This window comes from Geotrypetes seraphini, chromosome 1 (genome assembly GCF_902459505.1).
Source record: "Geotrypetes seraphini chromosome 1, aGeoSer1.1, whole genome shotgun sequence".
NCBI lineage: Eukaryota > Metazoa > Chordata > Amphibia > Gymnophiona > Dermophiidae > Geotrypetes > Geotrypetes seraphini.
In genome coordinates, this window is record NC_047084.1 from 201,502,828 (window position 1) to 201,527,713 (window position 24,886).

General features: G+C 44.4%; 1 protein-coding gene across 1 annotated transcript in view; it reads right to left on the reverse strand.

The window, feature by feature from the left end:
* Positions 1–231: 231 nt before the first annotated feature.
* ASAH1 (N-acylsphingosine amidohydrolase 1) overlaps positions 232–24,886 on the reverse strand; it is a 121,524-nt gene continuing 96,869 nt past the window's right edge. Inside the window, exons 13-14 of the mRNA XM_033943982.1 lie at positions 9,013–9,069; positions 232–2,967 (exon numbers count right to left, since the gene is read on the reverse strand). Coding sequence (XP_033799873.1) covers positions 2,878–2,967; positions 9,013–9,069 — 147 coding nt within the window. The 3' untranslated portion in view covers positions 232–2,877. The remainder of the gene's footprint in view (positions 2,968–9,012; positions 9,070–24,886) is intronic.

The window sequence follows — 24,886 nt, forward strand, 5'->3', positions numbered from 1 at the left end:
AAGTGAATCTGTAGCAAAGATTTAAAAACACCAAGCACACAGCTGTCAAAAGAACCTTTGGATAATGTTATTCAAAGATACAAACTGGAGGAATAGTTTCAATGTGTTGCGAATACCCCTTGAGGTTGTAAACTGGAAACTGGCCAGCACCACCATGACACTTATCTCAATCAGGCCATCCCTCCAAAGACAATAGTTGACATTTAAGGGGAGGAAAAAGTAAGCAAAGAATGACAGAATGGGAACCCACAATCTTTAATGATATATTCACAGAGTCCAAAATATCGACTTGGCCAAGTATCAACACTTAAGCCTCCATCAGAGCAAATTTTACATAAAATCTGTAACATTGAATCAAAAACCATAAGACGAAAAACTAACAGATATCAAGAGAGTTACAAATCGCTGCACACTTTCATATAAGAAACAATAGCTTATTCACTCTAAGATAAAATTAAACCTGAGAAAAATAACATAGTAAATGACAGCAGATAAAGACCTGAACGGTCCATCTAGAATGCCCTCTCCATAAGAATCTGATTTATAACAAAACTCCAACACATGAGCTATAAAAGGGACTTTTGCCTTCCATATTATATTTTTTCACCTGACATGTTAATAAGGAAAGGAAGAACAATGTAAAAAATGAAAACGTTAAAAATGGATGAATGAGCCATTCAACCCTCTTAACTGGCTGGAATGCAGAAAACCCCACTACTCTCAGGAGCTTAAAAAAAAGCTGACACCATCCTTGTACCACTAAAATCTGAAAAAAAAAAATGCTAAACTTACTAGTTCATTAGGGAATGGAGGGGTGTTAACTAAATAGTGTTTAAACCCCAATGCAAACTAACAGGATTACCACAGGACCACATTAAGGCATTCTGCAGTAATAACTTAACATGCTTTATCTAGAATGTGCTAACTGGATGTTTCCATACCCAGGCCATGCCTTCTGGAAAAATTCCCTAATGTGCACACTAACATAACAGCTGTATTAATGCTGGATCATTACTATCTCCCCACATAATTCACTAAACCTTTTCAGGACAACTTAGTTTTAAGTAATATTTCGATTTTCATTTCCCCAACCTTTTGTTCTTCTCTTTAAGTGTTTTCTTTTCTATCAATTGTAGTTCTATTCCCTTCTGTCCCTGTTTGTCTGTGATCTTAAATCGTTTTTTTCACTTGGTTTGTTTTAGACTAAATTATATTTTAATTGGTATATTAAGGCATTTTTGTACACCACTTAGAACAGTGGTCTGAAACTCGCGGCCCGGGGGCCACATGCATACTATTTTGAGGCCCTCAGTATGTTTATCATAATCACAAAAGTAAAAACAAAACAGTTTCTTGATCATATCTCTTTAGCTATAAATGACAATATTATTATTAAGACTTAGCCAAAAGGAAAGAATTAAACTATAAAGAGTTTTACCTCATGCAAAATTGTCATTTCTTCAATAAGACATTAACTATTTTTTCTGAGGTCCTCCAAGTACCTACAAATCCAAAACGTAGCCCTGCAAAGGGTTTGAGTTTGAGACCACTGACCTAGAAGGTTCAAGTGGACGGCATAATAAATTTGAAATAAACTTGAAACTAAGTGCTCTTGCATTATAACCTGGCAGCTATTGCACACTAATGACTATATTAACATAGAACAGCATTAGATTTGCAGTTAACTTGCACTAAAATCTGTGTCATCTCCAAATCCTAATGCCCTTTAGTAAACCTGACTCCAAGAACCTACCAAAATGTGGCATTTAAAAAGCTATCCATTAACAGCAGCTTTTATATTTTTAACTTGCAAGGGAAATGTTATCAACAGATTAAGGGGACAGCCATGGGGATCCTCAATAGCTTCCCAATAGAACCAATTTGTAAGTAACACATTTTGATAGTATCCAAATGCCCCAAAAGTGTGAGCTGCATCTCAGTATTACATGCCATATTATTTAGTGGAATTGATTTCATTACTAGCAGGAAGCAATTCTATCTTTAATTTCCCTCACCAAAGGCAATTAGATCATTTGTACAATGGAAGGCATCCTTCTTTTATCAGGCTCCTTTAATTTGGAACGATCTCCCTATTTTAATAAGATCAGTAGTCAATACACTTCACCCTCCAAATTCGCAGGTTTCTAAACCCTGACCCACTCCCACTTCCCAGACCTTGCCACACTTTACCTGGTGGTCTAGAGGTGAAGTGTGGCAAGAGTGATCTTCCTACGTTCCTGAACCATACATTGCCGTCAACAAAAATGGCTGCCCCGAGTTCCTGTAGTCACTACAGCAGGAACTCATGGCAGCCATTTTTGTCGATGGCTCTGTACGGGGCAGGAGTGTAGGAAGATCGATCCTGCCCTGCTTCACTGCTAGACTACCAGCTAAGGTGTGGAGAGGACCAGGAGGCAGGAGGGAAGGGTGGGTCAGAGCCTGTCCTAAAGTTATTTGTGATTTTTACATATTCAAGGGATGACTGCTCTTAAGTTCCCTTGAATTTGGAGGGGGAAATATATACTGTTTTTAGAAAACTTTTAAAGACGTTTTTTAAAATTTACCTTCTTCTGTTAATGTCCTGTTTGAAAATTTGTTAGTGCATTATATTTAACTGGGCTTGTTCCCAGTAATAGAAATACATTGTTATCCACCATGAACTCATAAGGGCTTTGGGCGGAATATAAGTCAGAATGTAATGTAATGAGCCAGATCGTGGTGGTAGAGACTACGAGTCTCCAGAAAAGTGATCCTGCAGAAGTCCTGACACAGTTCCAAGACACTGGCTCTTCTGCCTCTCAATACAAAGTCAATCTCCCTTTATACATAGTGATCCTTTTTGCTAAAAATGATGTTTGGAGGGTCACAAAGTCCTTTTCACCAAGGGACGCAAGGGTTTGGGCAGTCCCGCAGATAAGTTTCCAGGGTGCCTTCAGCAACATTCATCAGGGCTGTGAATGTTGTTAGCTGAAAGAAAGGAACAAATCAATGTTCATCCATAAAGTATAATAAATGAAGTTAGAAAAGTTTCATATTCTTATTTAGAATACGTATGAATGTAATGTAATGTAATGTAATTTATTTCTTATATACCGCTACATCCGTTAGGTTCTAAGCGGTTTACAGAAAATATACATTAAGATTAGAAAAAAGAAAGGTACTTGAAAAATTCCCTTACTGTCCCGAAGGCTCACAATCTAACTAAAGTACCTGGATGGAGAAGTGAAAAGTAGAGTTAGAGGAAAAATAAAAATAAAATAAACATTTTAATAAGACAGCATTGATCTAAGTACTTTGGAAGGTAGAAGAGAGGAGAGAAAGGAATAGAAGCATGATGAAGTGATGAAGTGGAGCAAGTAAGTTTAGGAGGAGCGATTGACGTTTCCAGAAAGGGCTTCTTCAGGGAAGAGACTTGGCCGACAGTCCCAGGATGCCTATGTCTCCTCCCCTGAGATGTTCTCCCATCCATGCATTCCCTCCCAGACACACTGCCCGTGCCTCTTCTTAGCGGATTGCATGGGGGGAAGAGTTAACACTCTTGGTAGTATCGGGTCTGTGTGCTCTCGGTGGTTGTGGCTGGTCTCGTTGCTGCTTAGGTGTAAAAGCAGTTGATCTCCACTGCTGCTGATATTTAAAAGCAGGCAGATTGATCTCTCCAATGGACTGCAGGGGGAGGAGTTCACACTCCTGGCAGGATCGGGTCTGTGGGCTCTTGGTGGTTGCGGTAGGTCTCGCTGCTGCTTGTATGAAAACACTATTTTGGTTTAAGTACATCAACACATTCATAAATAGACAAACATTTCATTTATTTTACAAAAATAAAATAACACCAAATTACTTCATCAGACTGACATATCAACATTAACATCGTTAAAAAACCCTGCCAACCCAAAAAGGACCAATTCATTGAGCAAGTATGTAGTGGTTATAGCAAAGCTGATGAAGTCAACAGAATAAATGACGTTTTAACAATTTCTTGAAAGCCTGAAAACTTTCTTGCTGCTTAATGAAAGGAAGCAAGCTTATTCCACTCATCTGAACCACTACATAAAAAACCTTCTCTCTCACTATCTGCAGACTTAACTCCATTCTAGAAGGTATAGTCAAGTTGCGCTGTGTTGCTGAACGAAGCTTTTGCATCCCAGCCTAAGGTGATATGCAATCCATCAAGTATTGTGGGGCACACCTTTGCACACTTGAGTAAACCAATAGCAATGATTTATACTTAATTCTAAACTCAATTTTTAACTAACAGCTTACAATAATACTCCGATACATGTTCATTTCTTTGAAGCCAAAACAACACTCGCAAAAGAGTTTTGTGCCACCTGCAAAGATTTTAGCACCGTCAATTTTAGGTTACATGGTGAGAACCAGATAAAAATGTCCTTGAAATCAGAGTTAAAAATGTCCATGGTAGTGACACCAAGGTTGCACAGCATAATTTTTCTGTCATATTCTCGTATATGTAATCACTTAGTGCTCCTTCTAGTACAAAGTGTCTAGTGATCCTGAAACGATAGGGTATCTATCACAAATTATGGCTATTTATCGACCACTCAGAACTTTACGGTCTGAGGGGACGATATGATTGTCACAAAAGTACATTATGAAAATACGAGAACTTCTGCTATTTCCATCATGGGCGTTAACACTGTGAAATAAATTAACTGGACCGCAAAGAGCTTTATCTGATATTCAGAAGTTCAAAAAAATGCTTAAAACTACTTTTTATAGAAGCATTTTAATGAAAGATGTCTTTGCTTAATGCTGATTTTAGGATGAGTGCATTGTGATGATCTGTGAATCCACTGTTTACCTGTAATGTGAAATGTTTGTATAAGTCTTGTTTGTTCCATTCTGTGAATGTTACTTTTGTAAAGCCGCCTAGGAACAGGCGGTTGATAAATTTTTTAAATAAATAAATAACTTGCAAGTTGCTTGCAGAAAACTGTCAATCATACTTTCAACTCCACCTCCTTTCCCAGGGAGCTGCTCTTGCCGTCAGTTTATTTTCTACTAGCAAGTTGCTCAGAAGTGTTTCTGATCTGCTCTGCAGTACAGAATGACACGGGGACAAATTTGTCCCACAGGAACTCAATTTCCTTGAACACGTATGATTTCAAAGTGTTTGAGGCTTGTGCAGATGAGGACAGAGCTTGCAGGAATGGGGCAGGAACAGTAAAAGTACTCACAGGGACGGGAGAAAAATTTGTCCCCGTGTCATTCTCTACTCTGCAGTTTTATTATTTTCAGGTATATTTCTCAGTGTTCAGTTGGAGGCTTGGTGCTCAGAGGTTCCCACTTGTTGAGACTTCTACCTGGGAAAAGACGCGGACCCATGCAGTGGAGGTCTGCTGCTAGCAGGATCAGCTCCTTGGGGTCACCTAGCTAGCCAGCCTGCTTTTACATTTGAGCTCAGGGGCCTTCCCCCCGTGTAGCTGCTCACATCCCTGATGTACTTAGCAGCTTGAGCACAGGCTGTTTGGCTCCTTCCAGGTTTGACCAGATTTGGGCTGGCTACGTTGTCCTCCTCCATTTCGCAGTGAGGTTTTACGGGAGGTTGAGGCTCAGTCTGACCTTGGTCCAACTGGCAGCCAGAAGACCAGGTTCGTTTAGTGAATCTGTGAGCAGAATTCTTCTCCATTTGTTCCAGCTATAATCCTATGCTGAGGCAGAAAGGCACCACATGGTACAGTGAGTAAGGCTATTATAGCCTAGGGGGTGGGGGGATCTCCAAAACTCAAATTCGAAGGTTTCTGCAGCCAGAGCCTAGGTCCCCCATTTCTAAAATTCCTTTTCCTGCATTTTTTTTTTTTTTTTTTTACTTTCAGGGAAGTCCAAGGGCCTTTTTGGGGAGCATGGGGGAGGGGTGGAAGCCTTGGGTTTAATCTCCTCTGTGTCCACCAGGGCTGGGGATCTGCAGGAGGTGCATCATCAGGGAATGAGACCCTTTCTGTGCCCCTCTAAAGGTGACTTGGCCAAGCACAGTTGCACAGGTGCCATGGAGCCCAGGAGGACTGGCAGGGGGTCCCTGCCATTCAAGACCCCAGTACAAGGCTTCATTCCAAATTTTGTGAGCCTTATGTGGAATGCCTATTTGAACTGCTGAGAATCCTCAGCATGTTTGTAGCGCACCAGTGGTGGTGGCGCACAACTCCCCGACCAGATGAGGACACAGACCTGGACCAGGTTGGTTATAATCTGTTACAGACTGGGAGGATGGAAAGTCTGATTCCATGCCACTTTTGTCTCAGGATGAAGTTTCTCTGGAAGAGTTTGCTTCTTTGCATAGAAATGGCAGTTAAGAGACTGTGGCGGCTCTGGATCAGGAGGATGATCCCACAGTGTTCAAAGCATCCGAGCACGCGGGTATTATTTCTGCCTAACTGTGAGAATTAACACTGGAAATAACCTCCAGTTTCCTCATCCCAGTGCTCAGTCACTTGCCTCAAAGCTGGACATTACCAAGCTAGTCAGAGACCACTGGGAGTCACCAGAAGGGTCCCTGCAAGTGGCTAAGACTATGGCCAAACATTATCCGATGGCATCAGATTTTCAGCAGCTGTTTGTTTAGCTGAAGGTTGACTTGCTGGTAGTACAGGTCACTAAATGAACCCTCCCTGCCTAGTAAAGGAGGGGTGATTTAACAGATACTCAGGAATATAAAGTGGTCCATATAAGAGCGACTAAAATGGTTAAGGGGCTGGAGGAATTGCCGTACAGTGAGAGATTAGAGAAACTGGGCCTCTTCTCCCTTGAAAAGAGGAGACACGATTGAAACATTCAAGATAATGGGAATAGACTTAGTCGATAAAGACAGGTTGTTCAACCTCTCCAAGGTAGAGAGAACAAGAGGGCACTCTCTATAGTTAAAAGGGGATAGATTTTGTACAAACATAAGGAAGTTCTTCTTTACCCAGAGTGGTAAAAAACTGGAACACTCTTCTGGAGGCTGTTATAGGGGAAAACACCCTCCAGGGATTCAAGACAAAGTTAGACAAGTTCCTACTGAACCAGAACGTACGCAGGTAAGGCTAGTCTCAGTTAGGGCACTGGTCTTTGACCTAAGGGATGCTGCATGAGCGGACTGCTGGGCACGATAGACCACTGGTCTGACCCAGCAGTGGCAATTCTTATGTTCTTGTTGCTTGCCGTTGCCATGAGATTGAACGTAGGACTGCCCCAACGGTAGATGATGCTTTGAAATTCCTGAAGCGAGAGGGACCACTCTCCAGGGTCTAGAGTCTGCCTGCTGAAAAGTCTGCCCGCATGTTTTGCACTCTGGTGACGTGAGCCACACTGATGGCCAGAAGATGGTCTCCGCCAATCGGAAGAAAGCTTTCGCCTCTTTCTGGAGGCAGATACTCCTGGTGCCTCCTTGCTAGTTAATGTAAGCCACTGCTGTCAGGTTGTCAGAAAACACACTGACCGCTTTGTTCAACAACCAGAGCTGAAATTGAATCAGCACCAACTGGCTGGCTCAGAGCTCCAGTCTGTTGATGGATAATCACCCCTGTACTGGATGATTTTCACAGTGTGCTCACTGTCCCAGTAGGCTGGGATCCATTATCAGCATGGTCCAAGAGTCGATCCTTAGAGGCATCCCAAAGGATAGTGATTGAGGATGAAGCCACCAGATCATGCTGCTTCAGGCTTCCATTATCATAGAAAAGTGACGGCAGAAAAGGGCCAAGGTCCATCAAATCTGCCCACTCTATTGACCCACTCACCCTCCTAGCTACCCTTTGAGAGATCGCACTCTGATGTCCCATTCCCTCTTAGAGATCAGACATGAGCATCCCATCTGTTCTTAAAATCTGGCACGCAACTGGCCTCGATCACCTGTGCTGGAAGCTCATTCCAATTGGTGATCGAGGCCAGTAGCGTGCCAGATTTTAAGAACAGATGGGATGCTCATGCAGTTAAACATGCAGAGGGTCCCTCTGCAGAGACCAGAGAGAGAGAGAGAAGAGAGATTGCTGCAGGGGGTGCATATGCGCTCTCACCCAAAGAACAACTTCTGTCATGGCCGCCGTCGAGCCCAGGACCTGAAAATAATCTCAGGCTGACAGAGACTGCTGCACCAGGAGAGCTGAAATTTGGTTCCCAAGTTTTAGTTTGCCTGCCTCTGGAAGAAACACCCGGCTTTTCTCCAAGTCGAATCGGACATCCAGATACTCCAGGGACTGAACGGGCTGCATCTGGCTCTTTCTTCAGGTTAACAATCCATCCCAGGCCTTGAAGGATCATCAAGATGGTCTGAACTGCTCTCCCGTGAAGGCACCCTGATGAGCAAAGTCATTCAAGTAAGGGTGGACCAGCCAACCCAGTTTGCGGAGGTGAGCCACAATTACCACCATCACATTGGTGAAGGTCTGGGGGCTGTAGCCAGACTGAACGGGAGAGCCTTGAATTGAAAATACTACTCCAGGACATGAAACCATCCGTCAACATCACCAGGAACTCCTCTGGTTGCACAGAGGCAATGACCAGTCAGAGATTCTTCCTAAGAAAATGAGGCACTTTGAAAGCTGCATTGATTTACTTGAGGTCCGGATGGGCCTCTGAGCCATTCTTGGGCACAACGAAGTACATGGAGCATCCGGTCCAAAATTTCTTACATCTCTCCCTTATCACTAAGCTCTGTCCACCAACAGCCTCACATCTCCTGCAAAACATCTCACACTGCTGTCACCTGTGACCTCTTCATACTGACAGCTCACAGAACTCAAAATCCTCCACCTCTGTCCACTTTGATGATCACACAACTCTCTTCCTGAGCCAAACATGCACCACTGATATGTCCCTCTCCTCAGAAAATGCCTCCCCCTTCACAGCCTTAGTCGCTATACATTTACCTACAGCCTGCCCTGTTTCACAACATGACAAAGTATTGACAGGAAAATCACACAGATCAAAATGTCAGCTTCACCAACACACAAACTATCCTATATTAAACCCAATTTAGATATAATTTACATCATAGAACACAACAAACCAATCACATACCTTGTTGAGGACGGGTTTTGTTGACAGAACATCATATATCGTTGGTACTGATATTTTCTAAAATAGAAAAAAAAATTCACAGTAAATACCAATTCGCAAAATAAGCTATAGCAACTATTTGTAGGACTGTTTCAGCATAGTAAACACTACACTAGTTTGTTATACTTGTATGCTTTTGAATTTTTATTGCCTGTTTTTTTGGGTTTTTTAGTCAAATGGTTTTTATTGAAGACAGCACAGCATCAAATACAGAACTGCATAAATCAATTGTCTTCCCAATTTTTCAATACAATACATAATCAACTCCCATCCTACCCAATGTTTACCCACTCAAAATACAGAATATATGAAAGTCAAGCATGTACAAGTCACCTATAAGATACCCAAGCTTGAGAGATAAACACAAACCTCAACCCCCCCACCCAACCCCCCCCAAAAAAAAAAAATAAACCCCATCAGGAAAGACCGATGACTTCATGTCCCCCTGACAATAGCCCTCCACGTTGACTTATTAGAGATTCAAAATCTCACTCCTGGGCCTCGGAGGGAGAACCTGGATGTAGAGGTCCCAAATTTGAAGGAAACGCTTCTTACCCTGAGGACTATATTGAGCCACTTGACACTCCATGAGAAATAAAGAGTGTAATCGATTCCTTCAGCTCCAATAATAAGGAGGAACCCCCAGATGTCCAAACTGAAAGGATCTCCTTTTTACCCAGCACACTCAACTTCCTCATAAACTGTCCTCATAAACTGTCTAAGGCCACAAGTAAGAAGTCGAAACACCTTGTACTTATCTAATAACAAACCCGCAGCGGAGAAGGGCAATGAACATTGAAACAAACGCTCAGCAAAAGCCAGTACCCTCCTCCAAAAGCGTTTAGCTGTCGGACACAACCAAAATGCGTAAAAAAAATGAGTGGGCCTGCCGAGAACATTTTTGGCAATCAGAAGTGGCATAACCAGAATGAAAAAGCTGCACCTGTGTAAAATATGCTCAGTGAACAGTGCGGAATTGGCACTCTCACATGTCAGCACTGACAGAAATCAACGGAATCCGTTTAATCAGAACAAGGTCAATTGAATCCAATGGCATCCCCAAATCCTGGCTCCAGCGGGAACGCAATGCATTTCTGTCTGTCCACCCCAAAATGTGATAGATATCCTTTTATTATTCTTTCCATCCCAACAGAATGAAAGAAATTATACATAAGGGGTTGAGAATGGCAAAAGAAATCTGAAACTTAATAGAACAGGATTAATTTGGTATGGGGGAAAATGGGGGTAAATAAGTTGGTTCAAAATACAAAGCCAGATTAGCTTGGCAGTTCCAAAGAAATAAAGCTAACATAAAATGACTCAATGCATTTCATTTGGAATAGCAGACCTAGCAACTACAAACACAGAAGCAAACACTGAAACACAGCAGTTAGGTAATTGTTCTGCTGTCCTCTCTCCTCTTCTTTTCACAAGGGTTCAAGAGTCTTGTATGCTGGTCAGACTCCTACCACCTGCAACATCCTTCCATCACATGCCAAGTAGAGAGCTGCACGGGAACAAGGACGACGGGGATCCCGCGGGTTCCCCCTTCAGGTTGCAGGGTTCCCGTGGGGACGTCCCCTCGGGTCACGGGGATCCTGTGGGGACCCCCCTCGTGGTCTCGGGGATCCTGCGGGGTTGGATGCAACTCGAGCCGCGAGGCTCGTCTTCTTTTCCAACCTGCCCTGCAACAGCACACATAGCCGACCGGAAGACTTCCCCAATGTCAGCGCTGATGTCGGAGGGAGGGAGGGTTTTGCTTAAGCCCTCCCTCCGATATCAGCGCTGACATCGGGGAAGACTTCCGGTCGGCTACGAGTGCTGCTGTAGGGCAGGCAGGAAATAGAAGATGAGCCTCGCGGCTCCAGCTACCTCTCAGAGCTCCATTTGGATGAGAAAGTTGCTGGCAGATGAGGGCTGGACACGAACGTGGGAGGCAAACGCAGGACACAGAAGGGGGTCGAACGTGGGAGGCAAATGTGGGACAGAAGGAGGTCAAACATGGGAGGCAAACGCGGAACACAAAAGGGGGGAGGGAGTACATTTTTGGACACAGAAGGCATGAATTTGGGAGAGGAAGGGAGGGAAAGAGATGGCTGTATACACAGGGAATGGAAGAAAGGAGAATTTTTGGTCATAGGGAGGGAATGAGGTACAGATGAGAGGGAAGAGAAGATGAGAGGGAGAAATATTGTGGTGGAAAGGGAACAGTGGGACAGATTGAAATGGATGCAAGAGGGAGGAATGTTGGACATAGTGGTGAAGGGAATGGAGGGAGAGATGTGGCATGGTGCTGGAGAAGGGTGATAGAAGGAGAAATGTTGGGCATGGGGCTGGTGGGCAGGGGCGAAAGATTAGAAAGGGATAAATGCTGGACCATTGTAGGAGGAACCATGGACAGCAACAGAAGAATTTACAGAAGATGGGAAAGTGGAAAAAAGAAACTGGGACCAACTTTATGGAAAAATAAGTCTCCAGACCAGTGATTCCCAACCCTGTCCTGGAGGAACACCAGGCCAATCGGGTTTTCAGGCTAGCCCTAATGAATATGCATGAAAGAGATTTGCATATGATGGAAGTGATAGGCATGCAAATTTGCTTCATGCATATTCATTAGGGCTAGCCTGAAAACCCAATTGGCCTGGTGTTCCTCCAGGACAGGGTTGGGAACCTCTGCTCCAGACAACAAAGGTAAAAAACGGAATTTATTGACTAAAATATGTTAGTTTTGGGAAATGTGTATAGCAGATGTCTTTGTATTGTGTTCAAAAGAAAAGGAAATGCATATCTGGTTTTATTTCTACAGTGTTGAAGTACTTGCTGACCCTTGCTGTGACTGGTGGAGATCCGCAAGCACTGCCAAGAGAGGACCTCTTCTAGAGACGGCCAGAACTCCCCTCCACCAAGCACAGCAGTCGCTGGCAACATCCATGAGCCACTGAGGTGCCAGCATCTGTGACTCAGGGACGCTACTGCTGCCTGCCAAGCTTGGCAAAAGGGACCCCTGGCCAACTGCAAAGGAAGTCCTCAGCTGAGAGCTTGGGGGTTCTTATCTGCTGAGTATTTATACTTCATATTTACATTAGAGGTTCTGGTAGAAACCCGTTTGTAAAGTATGTATTCTTCCCAATTAATATTTCCAAATTAATAAAGTGTCTTTGCTTATTTGTAAATGGGTCTCTACCAGAGCCTTTAAATTCAGTAGCATAATTAAATGAAATAACTATTTCTGAAGTTTCTAGGGATGGGCGGGGACGGAGGGGATTCCTCGCGGGGACGGGTGGGGATGGAGGGATTCCTCACGGGGACGGGTGGGATTTTGGCTTGGACAGGTGGGATTTCTCTCCCCGCGTAACTCTCTAATGCCAAGTGCTCAAGCTCTTTACTGTTACTGCAATAGATCCATCCATCATTGTTGAAAATGCTTCTTGATGCCAACATTTAATAGTCACTTAGTTTCCTGTTCATCTACTACACAGTGTAGATTCTCTTCTACATTCAGGTCTGAAAAACAATCCAATTATCTTCCTAGATATAGAAACCCAGGCAAACTAAAACTTTGGGAAGGTTGTACCAAAACCAGATCAAAATGGAAGGTTCTATTTGTGATGTATTATCAACAGTTGTACAAAATATTGTCCCTTTTTATACTTTAATAAAAAGATTTAACTATAAAATAAGTGTTGAGACTTGTGCACATGAAGACAGAGTCCATGGGGACTGCAGGGCTGGCTCCTATTGAATTAATATGCAATTTGTTTTTCTTCTAAATTCTACTGTGAAGCCTACTAACAACCATGTAGCTTTCTCGGCAGTTACTATGCACAGTGACTGAAATCATGTACACTTCCCCCTCCGTATTCGCGGGGGTTAGGGGCAGAGCCGGCGTGCAAATATTGAATATTTGCAAATAACTTTTGGGTCGGCTCTGACCCACCCCCGCCTCCCAGACCTTACCTGGTGGCGTATTACATGAGTTTTTTTCTCAGATCAAAAATCCTTACTGAATTTTGGATTCATGCGCCCCCCTTGGTTATTGAAGCCTTAAAAGGTGTGCATGAACCTTATTTTACTTACATGATTCATGCACCCCCCTTGGTTATTGAAGCCTTAAAAGGTGTGCATGAACCTTATTTTACTTACATTGTTAAAGTCTTTTGAGGAAGAATATGTATCTGTAGCTTTGAGAAAGCTACAGTTTGTCCACTGTTGAAATCCAAACTTGGACCCAATTTTGGTCAGTAATTATTGCCTAATTTCCTCATGACCTTTTCTAGCCAAAGTTTTGGAAACATCTGTTTATAATAACTGGTTGCATGGTAATCATCTAAAGCTAAATATGTTGAGCTAATATTCTGCTTTCATCTGCTTATGGCTCTTCTGATATACCGAAAGTGAATCCAATAGATGGAGTGGAGTTAAAGTATTAGATAAGTACTTTAGGAGTCATTTTAGATACTAGTTTGTCTATGAAATTTCAAGTCTCAAAGATTGTTTCTATTGTCATCTTTAGATGTTAGACGCCTACGTGAGTTGCTGACTTTTGAGAACTTTCATCAGGTGCTACATGCAATGATATTTCCCTGTTTTGATTATTGTTATGGCCTTTTAATAGGTTTACAAATGAATATAAGTCTTAAAACACTGCAAGTTTCATAGAATACTGCAGCTAGTGTTCTGACTGGTACAGGGAGATTTGAACACATTACACCTATTTTGATTTCATTACACTGGCTTCCTATTGAGTTTAGGATTACTTTCAAGCTTCTCAATTTGGTTTTTAAATCTCTGAAAGGAATGACTTCTCCAAGTTTCAGCTTTATTTACCAGTTAAGTCTCTCCGTTCTTCTGAAGCTCTCTAATTGGAGATTCCTTTCCATACCATTAGGTTGTTATAGGAAATCTCTTTTCAGGGTTAGAGGGCTCTGTCTTGAGAACCTCATATTCTGATGAATTTTCAGTCATTTAAAAGAAAAATCAAAACTATGCTACTCATGTGTGCATTTGGCATATCTTGAGGAGTTTTCACCGATTGTTTTTTTTATGTTATACAGATTTTATAACAGATAATTTCTTTACGGATTCATTTGCTTTTTATGTTGATTTGTTTATGTATATCCTGTTTGGGTACTGTAGGCTATAAGTACATACGTAAGTACATCAGTCTGTAAATAAATAGGCCTAGATTCACTAAACTTACCTTAGGGATCTGATCCACGGCCAAGTTTTCACAGGCGACCAATTCACCAAACCTCCTCATGCAAATTAATGCAATCGGAGGCATGCCCCACAGCGACTGCACGGATCACTGCAGAGCGATCCAGATGCATGTGCAGACCATCTTCTTTGCCTGTAGATGGTCTGCACATGCACTTGCTGTCTGTCTCCACTCCCATGCTCATGACAGTAATGTTTTTTCACCAGAATATCCAGAGGCAAATGGTTTTCTTCAATCTGTGTCCAGAGGAGCGATGTAGCAGATTTGTGAAGCCTTGTCTATGTTACCAAACGTTTAGTTTTAACCCGCGGATTTAAAGCGGGGCTGCAATGCGGCGTGGTTTGAGCCTTAACAAGCATTACAAAGGAAAAAGGGGAGAGAGAGTCTTGAAACAGCCCTGGTGGTGAAACATGATCGTGTCAGCTTGGTCTTTCTCTCCCTGATGCGACCACAAAGCTAAGTTTGCTGATTACTAAAAAGCACAGTTACTTACCGTAACAGGTGTTATCCAGGGACAGCAGGCAGATATTCTTAACGCATGGGTGACGTCACCGACGGAGCCCCGGTACGGACATTTTTCACTAGAAAGTTCTAGTTAGCCGCACCGCGCATGCGCAAGTGCCTTCCCGCCCGACGGAGGAGTGCGTGGTCCCCAGTTAAGATAAGCCAGCTAAGAAGCCAACCCGGGGAGGAGGGTGGGTCGTAAGAATATCTGCCTGCTGTCCCTGGATAACACCTGTTACAGTAAGTAACTGTGCTTTATCCCAGGACAAGCAGGCAGCATATTCTTAACGCATGGGTGACCTCCAAGCTAACAGAGAGGGAGGGGGGATGGTTGGCCATTAGGAAAATAAATTGTGCAACACAGATTGGCCGAAGTGCCCATCCCGTCTGGAGAAGGTATCCAGACAGTAGTGAGTAGTGAATGTGTGAACTGAGGACCAAGTGGCAGCCTTGCAGATTTCCTCGATGGGCGTGGAACGGAGGAAAGCCACAGAAGCAGCCATAGCCCTGACCCTGTGGGCCGTGACAGCACCTTCCAGTGAGAGACCGGCCCGAGCATAACAGAACTGAATGCAGGTAGCAAGCCAGTTGGAAAGCGTCAGTTTGGAGACAGGACGACCTATAAGGTTAGGGTCGAAGGACAAAAGGAGCTGAGGAGATGAGCGGTGAGCCCTGGTACGGTCAAGGTAGTAAGCAAGGGCACGCTTACAGTCCAGCATGTGCAATGCCTGTTCCCCAGGATGAGAATGGGGCTTAGGGAAAAAGACAGGTAACACAATGGACTGGTTGAGGTGAAATTCCGAGACCACCTTGGGAAGGAATTTAGGATGGGTACACAGAACCACCTTGTCATGGTGAAAAACAGTGAAAGGTGGGTCGGCAACCAGTGCATGCAGCTCACTAACCCTCCTGGCAGAGGTGATGACAATGAGGAAAAGCACCTTCCATGTAAGGAATTTGAGTGAAGTTGTGGCAAGAGGCTCAAACGGAGGTTTCATGAGGGCAGATAAAACCACATTCAGGTCCCAGACGACTGGAGGAGGCTTCAGAGGTGGTTTGACATTGAAGAGGCCTCTCATGAAACGGGAAACCAGGGGATGAGCTGTAAGAGGTTTTCCGAGGATAGGCTCATGGAACGCAGTGATGGCACTGAGGTGGACTCTGATTGAGGTCGACTTGAGGCCAGCATCGGAGAGAGAGAGCAAATAGTCCAGTACGGTTTCCACCGCCAATGAGGTGGGATCGTGATGATGAAGCAGACACCAAGAGGAGAACCGGGTCCACTTCTGATGGTAACATTGGAGGGTGGCCGGTTTCCTGGAGGCATCCAAAATGCGACGGACAGGCTGAGACAGATTCTCTGAAGAGGTCAGCCCGAGAGAAACCAAGCTGTCAGGTGGAGCGATGACAGATTGGGATGTAGTAGAGACTGATGCTGCTGCGTAAGTAGAGTAGGAAACACAGGAAGAGGAATGGGCTCCCTGGAGCTGAGCTGGAGCAGGAGGGAGAACCAGTGTTGGCGAGGCCACCGAGGAGCGATGCGAATCATGGTGGCTCTGTCCCTGCGGAGTTTGAATAGCGTCCGCAACATCAGAGGCAGTGGAGGAAAGGCATAGAGGAACCGATCCGTCCAGTCGAGCAGGAATACATCAGGGGTCAGACGATGAGGAGAGTAGAGTCTGGAGCAGAACTGGGGCAGCTGATGGTTGTGAGGAGCTGCAAAGAGGTCCACCCGAGGAGTGCCCCATCGGGCAAAGATGGAGCGGAGTGTGGGAGGATCCAGAGTCCACTCGTGAGGTTGAAGGATGCGGCTGAGATTGTCGGCCAGGGAGTTCTGTTCGCCCTGGATATAGACAGCCTTGAGGAAGAGACTGCGGGCCGTGGCCCAGGTCCAGATGCGGATGGCCTCCTGACAGAGGAGGGGAGATCCGGTGCCGCCTTGCTTGTTTATGTAGTACATGGCGACTTGGTTGTCCGTGCACAGGAGAAGAACCTGAGGGTAGAGAAGGTGCTGGAAGGCCTTGAGGGCATAGAACATGGCCCTGAGTTCCAGGAAATTGATGTGATGTTGACGCTCCTGAGGTGTCCAGAGACTCTGAGTGCGAAGTTCTCCCATGTGAGCTCCCCAGGCATAGGGGGAGGCCTCTGTGGTTATGATCATGGAGTGAGGGGGAAGATGAAAGAGTAGACCCCTGGAAAGATTGGATGAGTTCAACCACCATTGAAGAGATTGCTGAAGAGACGATGTCACAGAGATGGGATGAGAAAGAGGATCCGTGGTCTGTGACCATTGGTTGGCTAGAGTCCATTGAGGTGTTCTGAGGTGGAGTCGCGCCAGAGGAAGCACATGGATCGTCGAGGCCATGTGGCCCAGGAGGACCATCATCTGCCGAGCTGGAATGGAGTGATGAAGGAGCACCTGACGGCAGAGGTGGAGTAGGGTTCGTTGGCGGTCGGAGGGGAGAAACGCCCTCATGAGAGTGGTGTCGAGAACGGCTCCAATGAACTGAAGTCGCTGTGTGGGAAGTAGATGCGACTTGGGGTAGTTGATCTCGAACCCCAGGAGATGGAGGAAGGAGATGGTGTACTGAGGGGCTTGTAGCACAAGTGGAGACGTAGGTGCTTTTACCAACCAATCGTCCAAGTAGGGGAACACCTGGAGGTTGTGAGACCTGAGAAAGACCACCACCACAATAAGGCACTTGGTGAACACCCTGGGCGATGATGCGAGGCCAAAGGGTAGCACTTTGTACTGATAGTGGCGGTGCTGAATCTGAAATCGGAGGTAGCGACGGGAATTCAGATGGAATTCAGAGTGTAGGCCTCTTTGAGGTCCAGGGAACATAGCCAGTCGTGTTGAGAGAGAAGAGGATAAAGTGTGGCCAGGGAGAGCATTCTGAACTTTTCCTTGACCAGACACTTGTTGAGGTCCCGGAGATCGAGGATGGGACGAAGATCTCCTGCCTTCTTGGGAACCAGGAAGTAGCGGGAGTAGAATCCCTGACCCCTTTGGTCTGTGGGAACCTCTTCGATGGCATTGAGAAGAAGGAGGGATTGGATCTCCCTTAGGAGGAGAAGGGACTGGGAGGAGTGAGATGCAGACTCTATTGGAGGGTTGTTTGGTGGAAGGGTCTGGAAGTTGAGAGAGTAGCCGTGGCGGATGATGTTGAGGACCCACAGGTCTGATGTGATGACCTCCCAACGGTTGAGGAAGAGTTGGAGACGTCCTCCGATTGGCTGAGGAAGAGGTATTGATGGTGGAAGACTGGCTATGCCCTGGAGAAAGGAGTCAAAAGGGCTGAGACAGTTTTGACGGAGGAAGAGGCTTGGCAGGCTGGTGAGATTGAGAGCGAGCCTGAGTGTGTTGTTGTTGACGAGGTCTGCGAGGCTGCTGCTGGGGCGGATTGAGAAGCCTGGCTGAGAACCTGCGCTGGTAAGAGGATTGTGGTCTATAAGGACGAGCAGGTGGAGCCTTCTTTTTAGGTTTTACCAGAGTGTCCCATCTGGTCTCATGTGCTGAGAGCTTCTGGGTGGTTGAATCCAGGGACTCCCCAAAAAGTTCGTCCCCAAGACAGGGTGCGTTAGCTAGGCGGTCTTGGTGGTTGATGTCCAGATCAGATACTCTCAACCAGGCCAGACGCCGCATGGCAACAGCTATGGCAGACGCTCGGGAGGTCAGCTCAAATGAATCATAAATAGAGCGCACCATGAATTTCCGCAGTTGAAGGAGGCTGGAAATTTGTTGTTGAAAGAGTGGAACTTTGCGTTCAGGGATGTATTTTTGTAGGGCGGATAGTTGTTGTACAAGATGCTTCATATAAAATGAGAAGTGAAATGTGTAATTATTCGCCCTGTTGGCTAGCATTGCATTTTGATAAAGGCGTTTGCCAAACTTATCCATCGTTTTGCCTTCTCTGCCAGGAGGGGTGGAGGCATAAACACTGGAGCCCTGAGTTTTCTTTAATGTAGACTCAACTAGGAGAGACTCGTGGGGCAATTGAGGTTTGTCAAAACCCGGAATTGGGATGACCCTGTATAGGCTGTCAAGTTTACGAGGTGCTCTGGGGACAGTGAGTGGATTTTCCCAATTTTTATAAAAAGTTTCCCGCAGTATGTCATGGACGGGTAACTTGAGGAACTCTTTGGGAGGTTGTTCAAAGTCTAAGGCATCCAGAAAGGCCTGGGACTTTTTGGAGTCGGAGTCTAGAGGAATAGAAAGAGCCGCCGACATCTCCCTGAGGAATTTGGTGAAAGAGGATTGCTCAGGCTTGGAAGCGGTATTGGTCACTGAGGGTTCCTCGTCTGTGGACAATGCGTCCTCCTCGGTACCGGGAGGGGATTCTTCCCATAAGTCCGGGTCCCTGATGTCAGCGTGCACACGCCGAGATATCGGGGTGGAAGGCTCGGTGTGGCAGGTCTTAGAAAGAGACTTGCCAGAGCGCATTGAGACGGTACCGGGAGAGGAAGACCGGTGCTGATCCCGGTCCCGGGAAGAGCGGTGTCGTTCTCGGTCCCAGGGAGACCGGTGCCCTTCCTGGTCCCGAGGAGGATCGGCCTCAGAGCGAGTCTGTACCACAGGACGAGAACGGAGTGGTTCCGCCGAGAGGACTGGCATGGAAGTGTTGAGTGGCACCGAGGGGGGTGGACACCGGTGGGATGGTGCGAGGCTCGGGCCGGTCTGGTACCGAAAGAAGTGGTGCCAATAGGGTCGGTAACAGGTGCTGGAGTTGTTGCTGCAGCTGGTCTTGCAATTTATCTTGGAGTATGGCCGCGATGCGGTCATCCAGGGGTTGCACCTGTACCGTTTTTTCTTTTTCGGTTCCATAGGTGCTGCTCCACGCCCCGGCAATGAGGAGGCCGATGACGAGGCACTCACCGAGATCGGGGCGGAGCGTTTGCGGGGTCGGCGTGAGGCCGGCAGGACCGGCGTCGCCACTGTGGTAGGTGGGCGCTCAAGGGAGGTGGAAGGCTTCTTAGCCGGCTTACCTGGTGCCAGCGACCCCGAGGAAGGATCGGGCGTCGAAGTGGTCGGTGCCGTCTTTTGCGGTACCGTCAACGTCGTGGCTGGTTCCATAGCAGATCTGGTACCGAAAAGGATGTTCTGCTGGATCTGCCTATTTTTTAAGGTGCGTTTCTTAAGAGTGGCACAGCGGGTGCAGGTGTCAGCCCGATGCTCTGGACCCAAACACTGTAGGCACCCAATTGTGTGGGTCAGTGAGGGAGATTGGGCGTGCACACCGCTGGCACTTCTTAAAACCCGGTTGAGGGGGCATGAAGGGAAACACGGCCTCCGCAAAATCAAAACTGGAGGCCTGTATGGTGACAACAGGCCCCGCTGGGGCCGGTTTCAAAAATAGAGAAAATCGAGAGATTTTTTTTTTTTTTTGGAATTGAATAAAAAAGAGAACCCGAAGTGGGAAAAAGAGTAAAAATGAGGGGGGCGCTAGCGTGCCGCGTCGGTGATGGCTGCCTGAACACGCGGCTCCGACACGAGGTTTTCTGAAAGTCTCAAAAACGGCTTGTCTGACCACAGCGATTAACTAATATCACCAACCGGCAGCTGCATAAAAGGTATGGCAACCAGTAAGGCGGGAAAACGCCGAAGTTTAGAGCCGGTTTCCCCATCTAAACCGCCGCTCAAGCTCGACGATGTCATTGCGGCCTCCCTGCTTGAAGAGCTGCGTGCGCTCCGCTCCCTAATGGCCAACAACAAAACAGTGACGGACGAGATCCTCGCCGAAATCTCCACTTTCAAGTCTGAAATCGCTGATCTAAATTCACGACTTGACACAGCAGAATTGAAGATAGCAGTAAATGCTGAAAACATTAAAACTATCCAGCGTCAGAATAAACGTATAACACAACTGGAAACTGACTTGGAAGATTATGGTAACCGTTCCAGACGGAGTAATTTCCGCATCCTTGGCCTACCGGAGGCACGGGAGGGGAGAAATATGATTCAATTCCTGGAAGAAACTTTACCTAAACTGCTAACTTTGAATTTCAAGCAGGCGTTTGAGATAGAAAGAGCGCATCATATACCTACTCAGCAGCCTACTCATCCAGACAAATATCCGAGACCAGTGATTGTGAAGTTGCTTAGATATACAAGTGATTGAAATCATGCAACAAGCAAGATTACAGGCTCCTATCAAATTTGAAAGTCATACCCTGCTATTTGTTCCAGATCTTTGCAAGCAAACTGCGAAAGCGAGGAAAAAACTCCTGGAATACCGGCCTAAACTTAAACAACTCAGGGCGAAATTTGGAATGATATATCCTGCAAAAATGAGAGTTACATTGAATAACTGCACCAAAGACTTCACTAGACCGGATGAGTTTGCTGACTACCTTGAAAAATTGTCTCCAAGTCCTATTGACAATACCTGATAAGTATACTAATTCTGGTGTAATGGTATCATATGCAGCTGATTTAAAGAAGAGTGTGTGTTACCTGACTTGAACTGAATCATAAGTTTCAGATTTGGTTCTGTTCTATAGCTGTGGTAGCCTTGTTGTTAATATTCTCAAAATGTTTTATTCGTGTTAGGGGCTGCGTGAGCTTTCGCCACGTGCTCACTATCCCATGTTTAACTGCCATTCATGTTTAATGAGTTGCCATTTTACTGCATCTTTTGTACTTTTTATTCTTTCTCTTCAGATGACAATCTATATGCTTTTTGTCACATATTTGAAATGCATTTTTACCTATATGACACTGCTCTTTTCATGCCAATTCAATATATATTGTACTTATGCCTTTACACTGCTTAACGCTTAATGTTAAGGGGCTTAATAATCCTATAAAGAAAAAAAAGACATTTAACTACGTCTCAAAATTTCAAGCCGATGTAGTCTGTATTCAGGAATCACATTTAAATGAATCAGAAGCTAAGAAATGTCATCTTGCTTGGGCTTTCCCAGTTCTGTATTCTCCGGCACTGGGGAAAAAGAATGGGGTTCTGATGTTCATTAGGAAAAGACAGGACATTACTATTCAATCACATATCACAGACTCGCAAGGAAGATGGATACAGGTATGCTTGGATGTTGTTGGCATAAAATTGATGATACTAAATGTATATGGCCCCAACTTAGACGATCCCACTTTTTTCACTGACATTGCAGAATTAATAAATGACAATAGAGATAGATATTGTATTATTGGAAGGGACTTTAATGTCATACAGGACCCATTGAAAGACAGAAAGTCCTCAATTTCTTACAAGAAATCCAAAAATTGGTTTGCACTTCAAGATATTATTACTCAGTTTAAACTAGTAGATGCTTGGAGAATTACTCACCTGGATGATCGTGACTTTACTTTTTATTCAGCACCACACAACTCCTATTCTAGATTGGATTTCTATTTAGTCAGTCAATCTTTAGTCCAATACATCAGGTCCTCAATAATAAATGAAATTAGTGTGTCAGAACATGCCCTGGTTCAGCTCCAACTGAACGCATTTGGTAAACACTCATCATCAGGACAATGGAGACTTAATAACTCTCTCTTGCAAGAGGAAGATTTTCAATTGTATATCAAGTCAGCTATTGACGAATACTTCCTTAATAACCTTCCTAACGAATCCAGATGGCCTATAGTTTGGGATGCTTTTAAAGCATATATCAGAGGCATGGTTATATCGTATACCGCTTCAAAAAAGAAGAAAGAGATACATGAATTGATGGATCTTGAGACTGAAATTAAAATACTAGAAAGAGAACACTGTGCTGACCCTTCTAACATGATTAAATTGGTGCATTTAAGGGCCAAGTGTTTCGCCTATAATGTCACACTAAGCAAGATGTCGGCCAATCAAATATTCTCACAACATGCTAATTATTACACTGACACTAACAAGTGTGGTCATAGCTTGGCCAATTACTTAAAGGGCAGAAGGGATAAAACAAATATAGCTGCTCTTAAACTAGATGATGATAGTTTAACAACGGATCCTAAGGATATTCTGTCAACTTTCCAGAGTTATTATAGTAGTCTTTACGCTTCAGAATTGGATCATTCAGGAAATCTAGAGGGCTTTCTTACTGACTTGCCACATGCCACTTTAGATGACTCAGAGAATGCAAAATTGAGTGAGCCTGTCACACCCACTGAATTGTGCAAAGTAATTAAGTCTATGGCGAAATCTAAAACCCCTGGTCCAGATGGTCTGACGAACGAGTTCTACTCAGTTTTTCATGAATTGATACCTCATTTGATTGAATACTTCAACTATTTGGTTACCACTAAGGACGTCACTGGTACCTTTACTGAGGCCACAATAATTGTTCTACCTAAGCCTAATAGGGATCCCTTAAAGTAACTAATTACAGGCCACTTTCAATGATTAATTCTGATGCAAAAATATATGCTAAACTGTTGGCTGCCAGATTACAACTTGTGTTACCTAAGATTATTGCGATGGATCAAAATGGATTTATGATTGATAGATTCTCAAGTGATAATACTCAAACTTTTCTCAATGTTATACTCAAGGCTAAGGAAATGGAAGAGCCCCTGGTCGCTATGAGCCTGGATGCTGAAAAGGCCTTCGATAGGATTGAATGGTCTTATCTATTTCGAGTACTTGAATGGTTTGGCTTCTCATCACACTTTCTTGCCATGCTTCGTGTACTATATACCTCTCCTCACACATGGATTTATATTAATGGCCTATTCTCGTCCTCATTTAAACCAGAGAGGGGTACTAGACAGGGTTGTCCACTATCCCCTTTACTATTTAATCTGGTTTTAGAGCCCTTACTTATAGCTTTGAGATCTGATTCTAACATCAAAGGTATCTGTATTGGTGAAAAAGAAATCAAAATATCTGCTTATGCAGATGATGTGTTACTATACATATCTGTGGACTCTTTATCTCCCCTGCTCTGCAAATTATTGATTGTTACTCTTCAATATCAGGTTACAAACTGAACCTTACAAAAACGGAGGTGATGGCATTGAACGCTCCTGAGGCGATCACAACGATTCAACAATTGGGTCTACAATGGGCTGGAAGAAAACTAAAATATTTAGGTGTCCTATCTGCACCATCTATAGAAGAAATACTTCAACTCAACACAGATCATTTGATGGATGTGGTATCCAAAATGACGACTAGATGGTCACCACTTCGTTTATCTTGGTAGGGGAGATTAGAAACCATCAAGATGATGATCTCTCCTGTGATTAACTATACTTTGAGTATGATACCAGTATATCTCAACAAGTCTACTTATAAAATGATTGAATCCGTACTCACTAAGTTTTTGTGGAACAACTCTTCTCCGCGTATCAGTCTTCAGAAATTAAAGAGGGACAAATTAGATGGAGGTGTCCGTTTTCCTAGCTTCTATGAATACCACTCGGCCATGATGTTGAGACAATGCTCTAATTGGATTTGTGAATCTATAGAAGATGTTCTTCCTGCATGGGTTTTACTGGAATCTGAAACAGCTAATTCAATGGACCTACTCCACTCAACATTCACACGTGCTGACCATGGTACGCAAAACAATCCAGTTTCTTCTTCAACTTTGGCACTTAAAGAGATGGACAAACTACTGAAAACAAAATGCAAGGACACTACTTACATCTACCTTTGGAACAACTCCAAAATAGTCATTCAGAACAAAACAATTAATTGGATCTCTTGGAAAAGAGCGGGAATTGCTTTTATTGCACATTTATATTGTGATAGTTCTTGGATACCATTTGAGACTTTAAGCAAAACTTATAACTTACCTTCTACACATTACTATAGATGGTTGCAAATACGACATGCTATTGCAGCGGGTTATGATTTAAATTCACTTAAACAAATCACACCCTCTATTTGGAAGTTCTATGATTTGATGAAACTTAAGCAGAAAGGTCATGTAGCGGCTTGGTACACATTACTTATAAATCTCAAATTCAATAATGATTTGGCTTTATGTGATATATGGGCGAATGATACTGGTGTCACTCTTGCGAGGAAAAACTGGCCACAGTTGTGGAAGGACACATATACAATGCTACATTCTGCAGCTATTACTCAATCTATGTTTTTTTTTGATGCACAGGGCATTCTGGACTCCCCATAAGCTATCTAAGTTGCCCAATTCTGA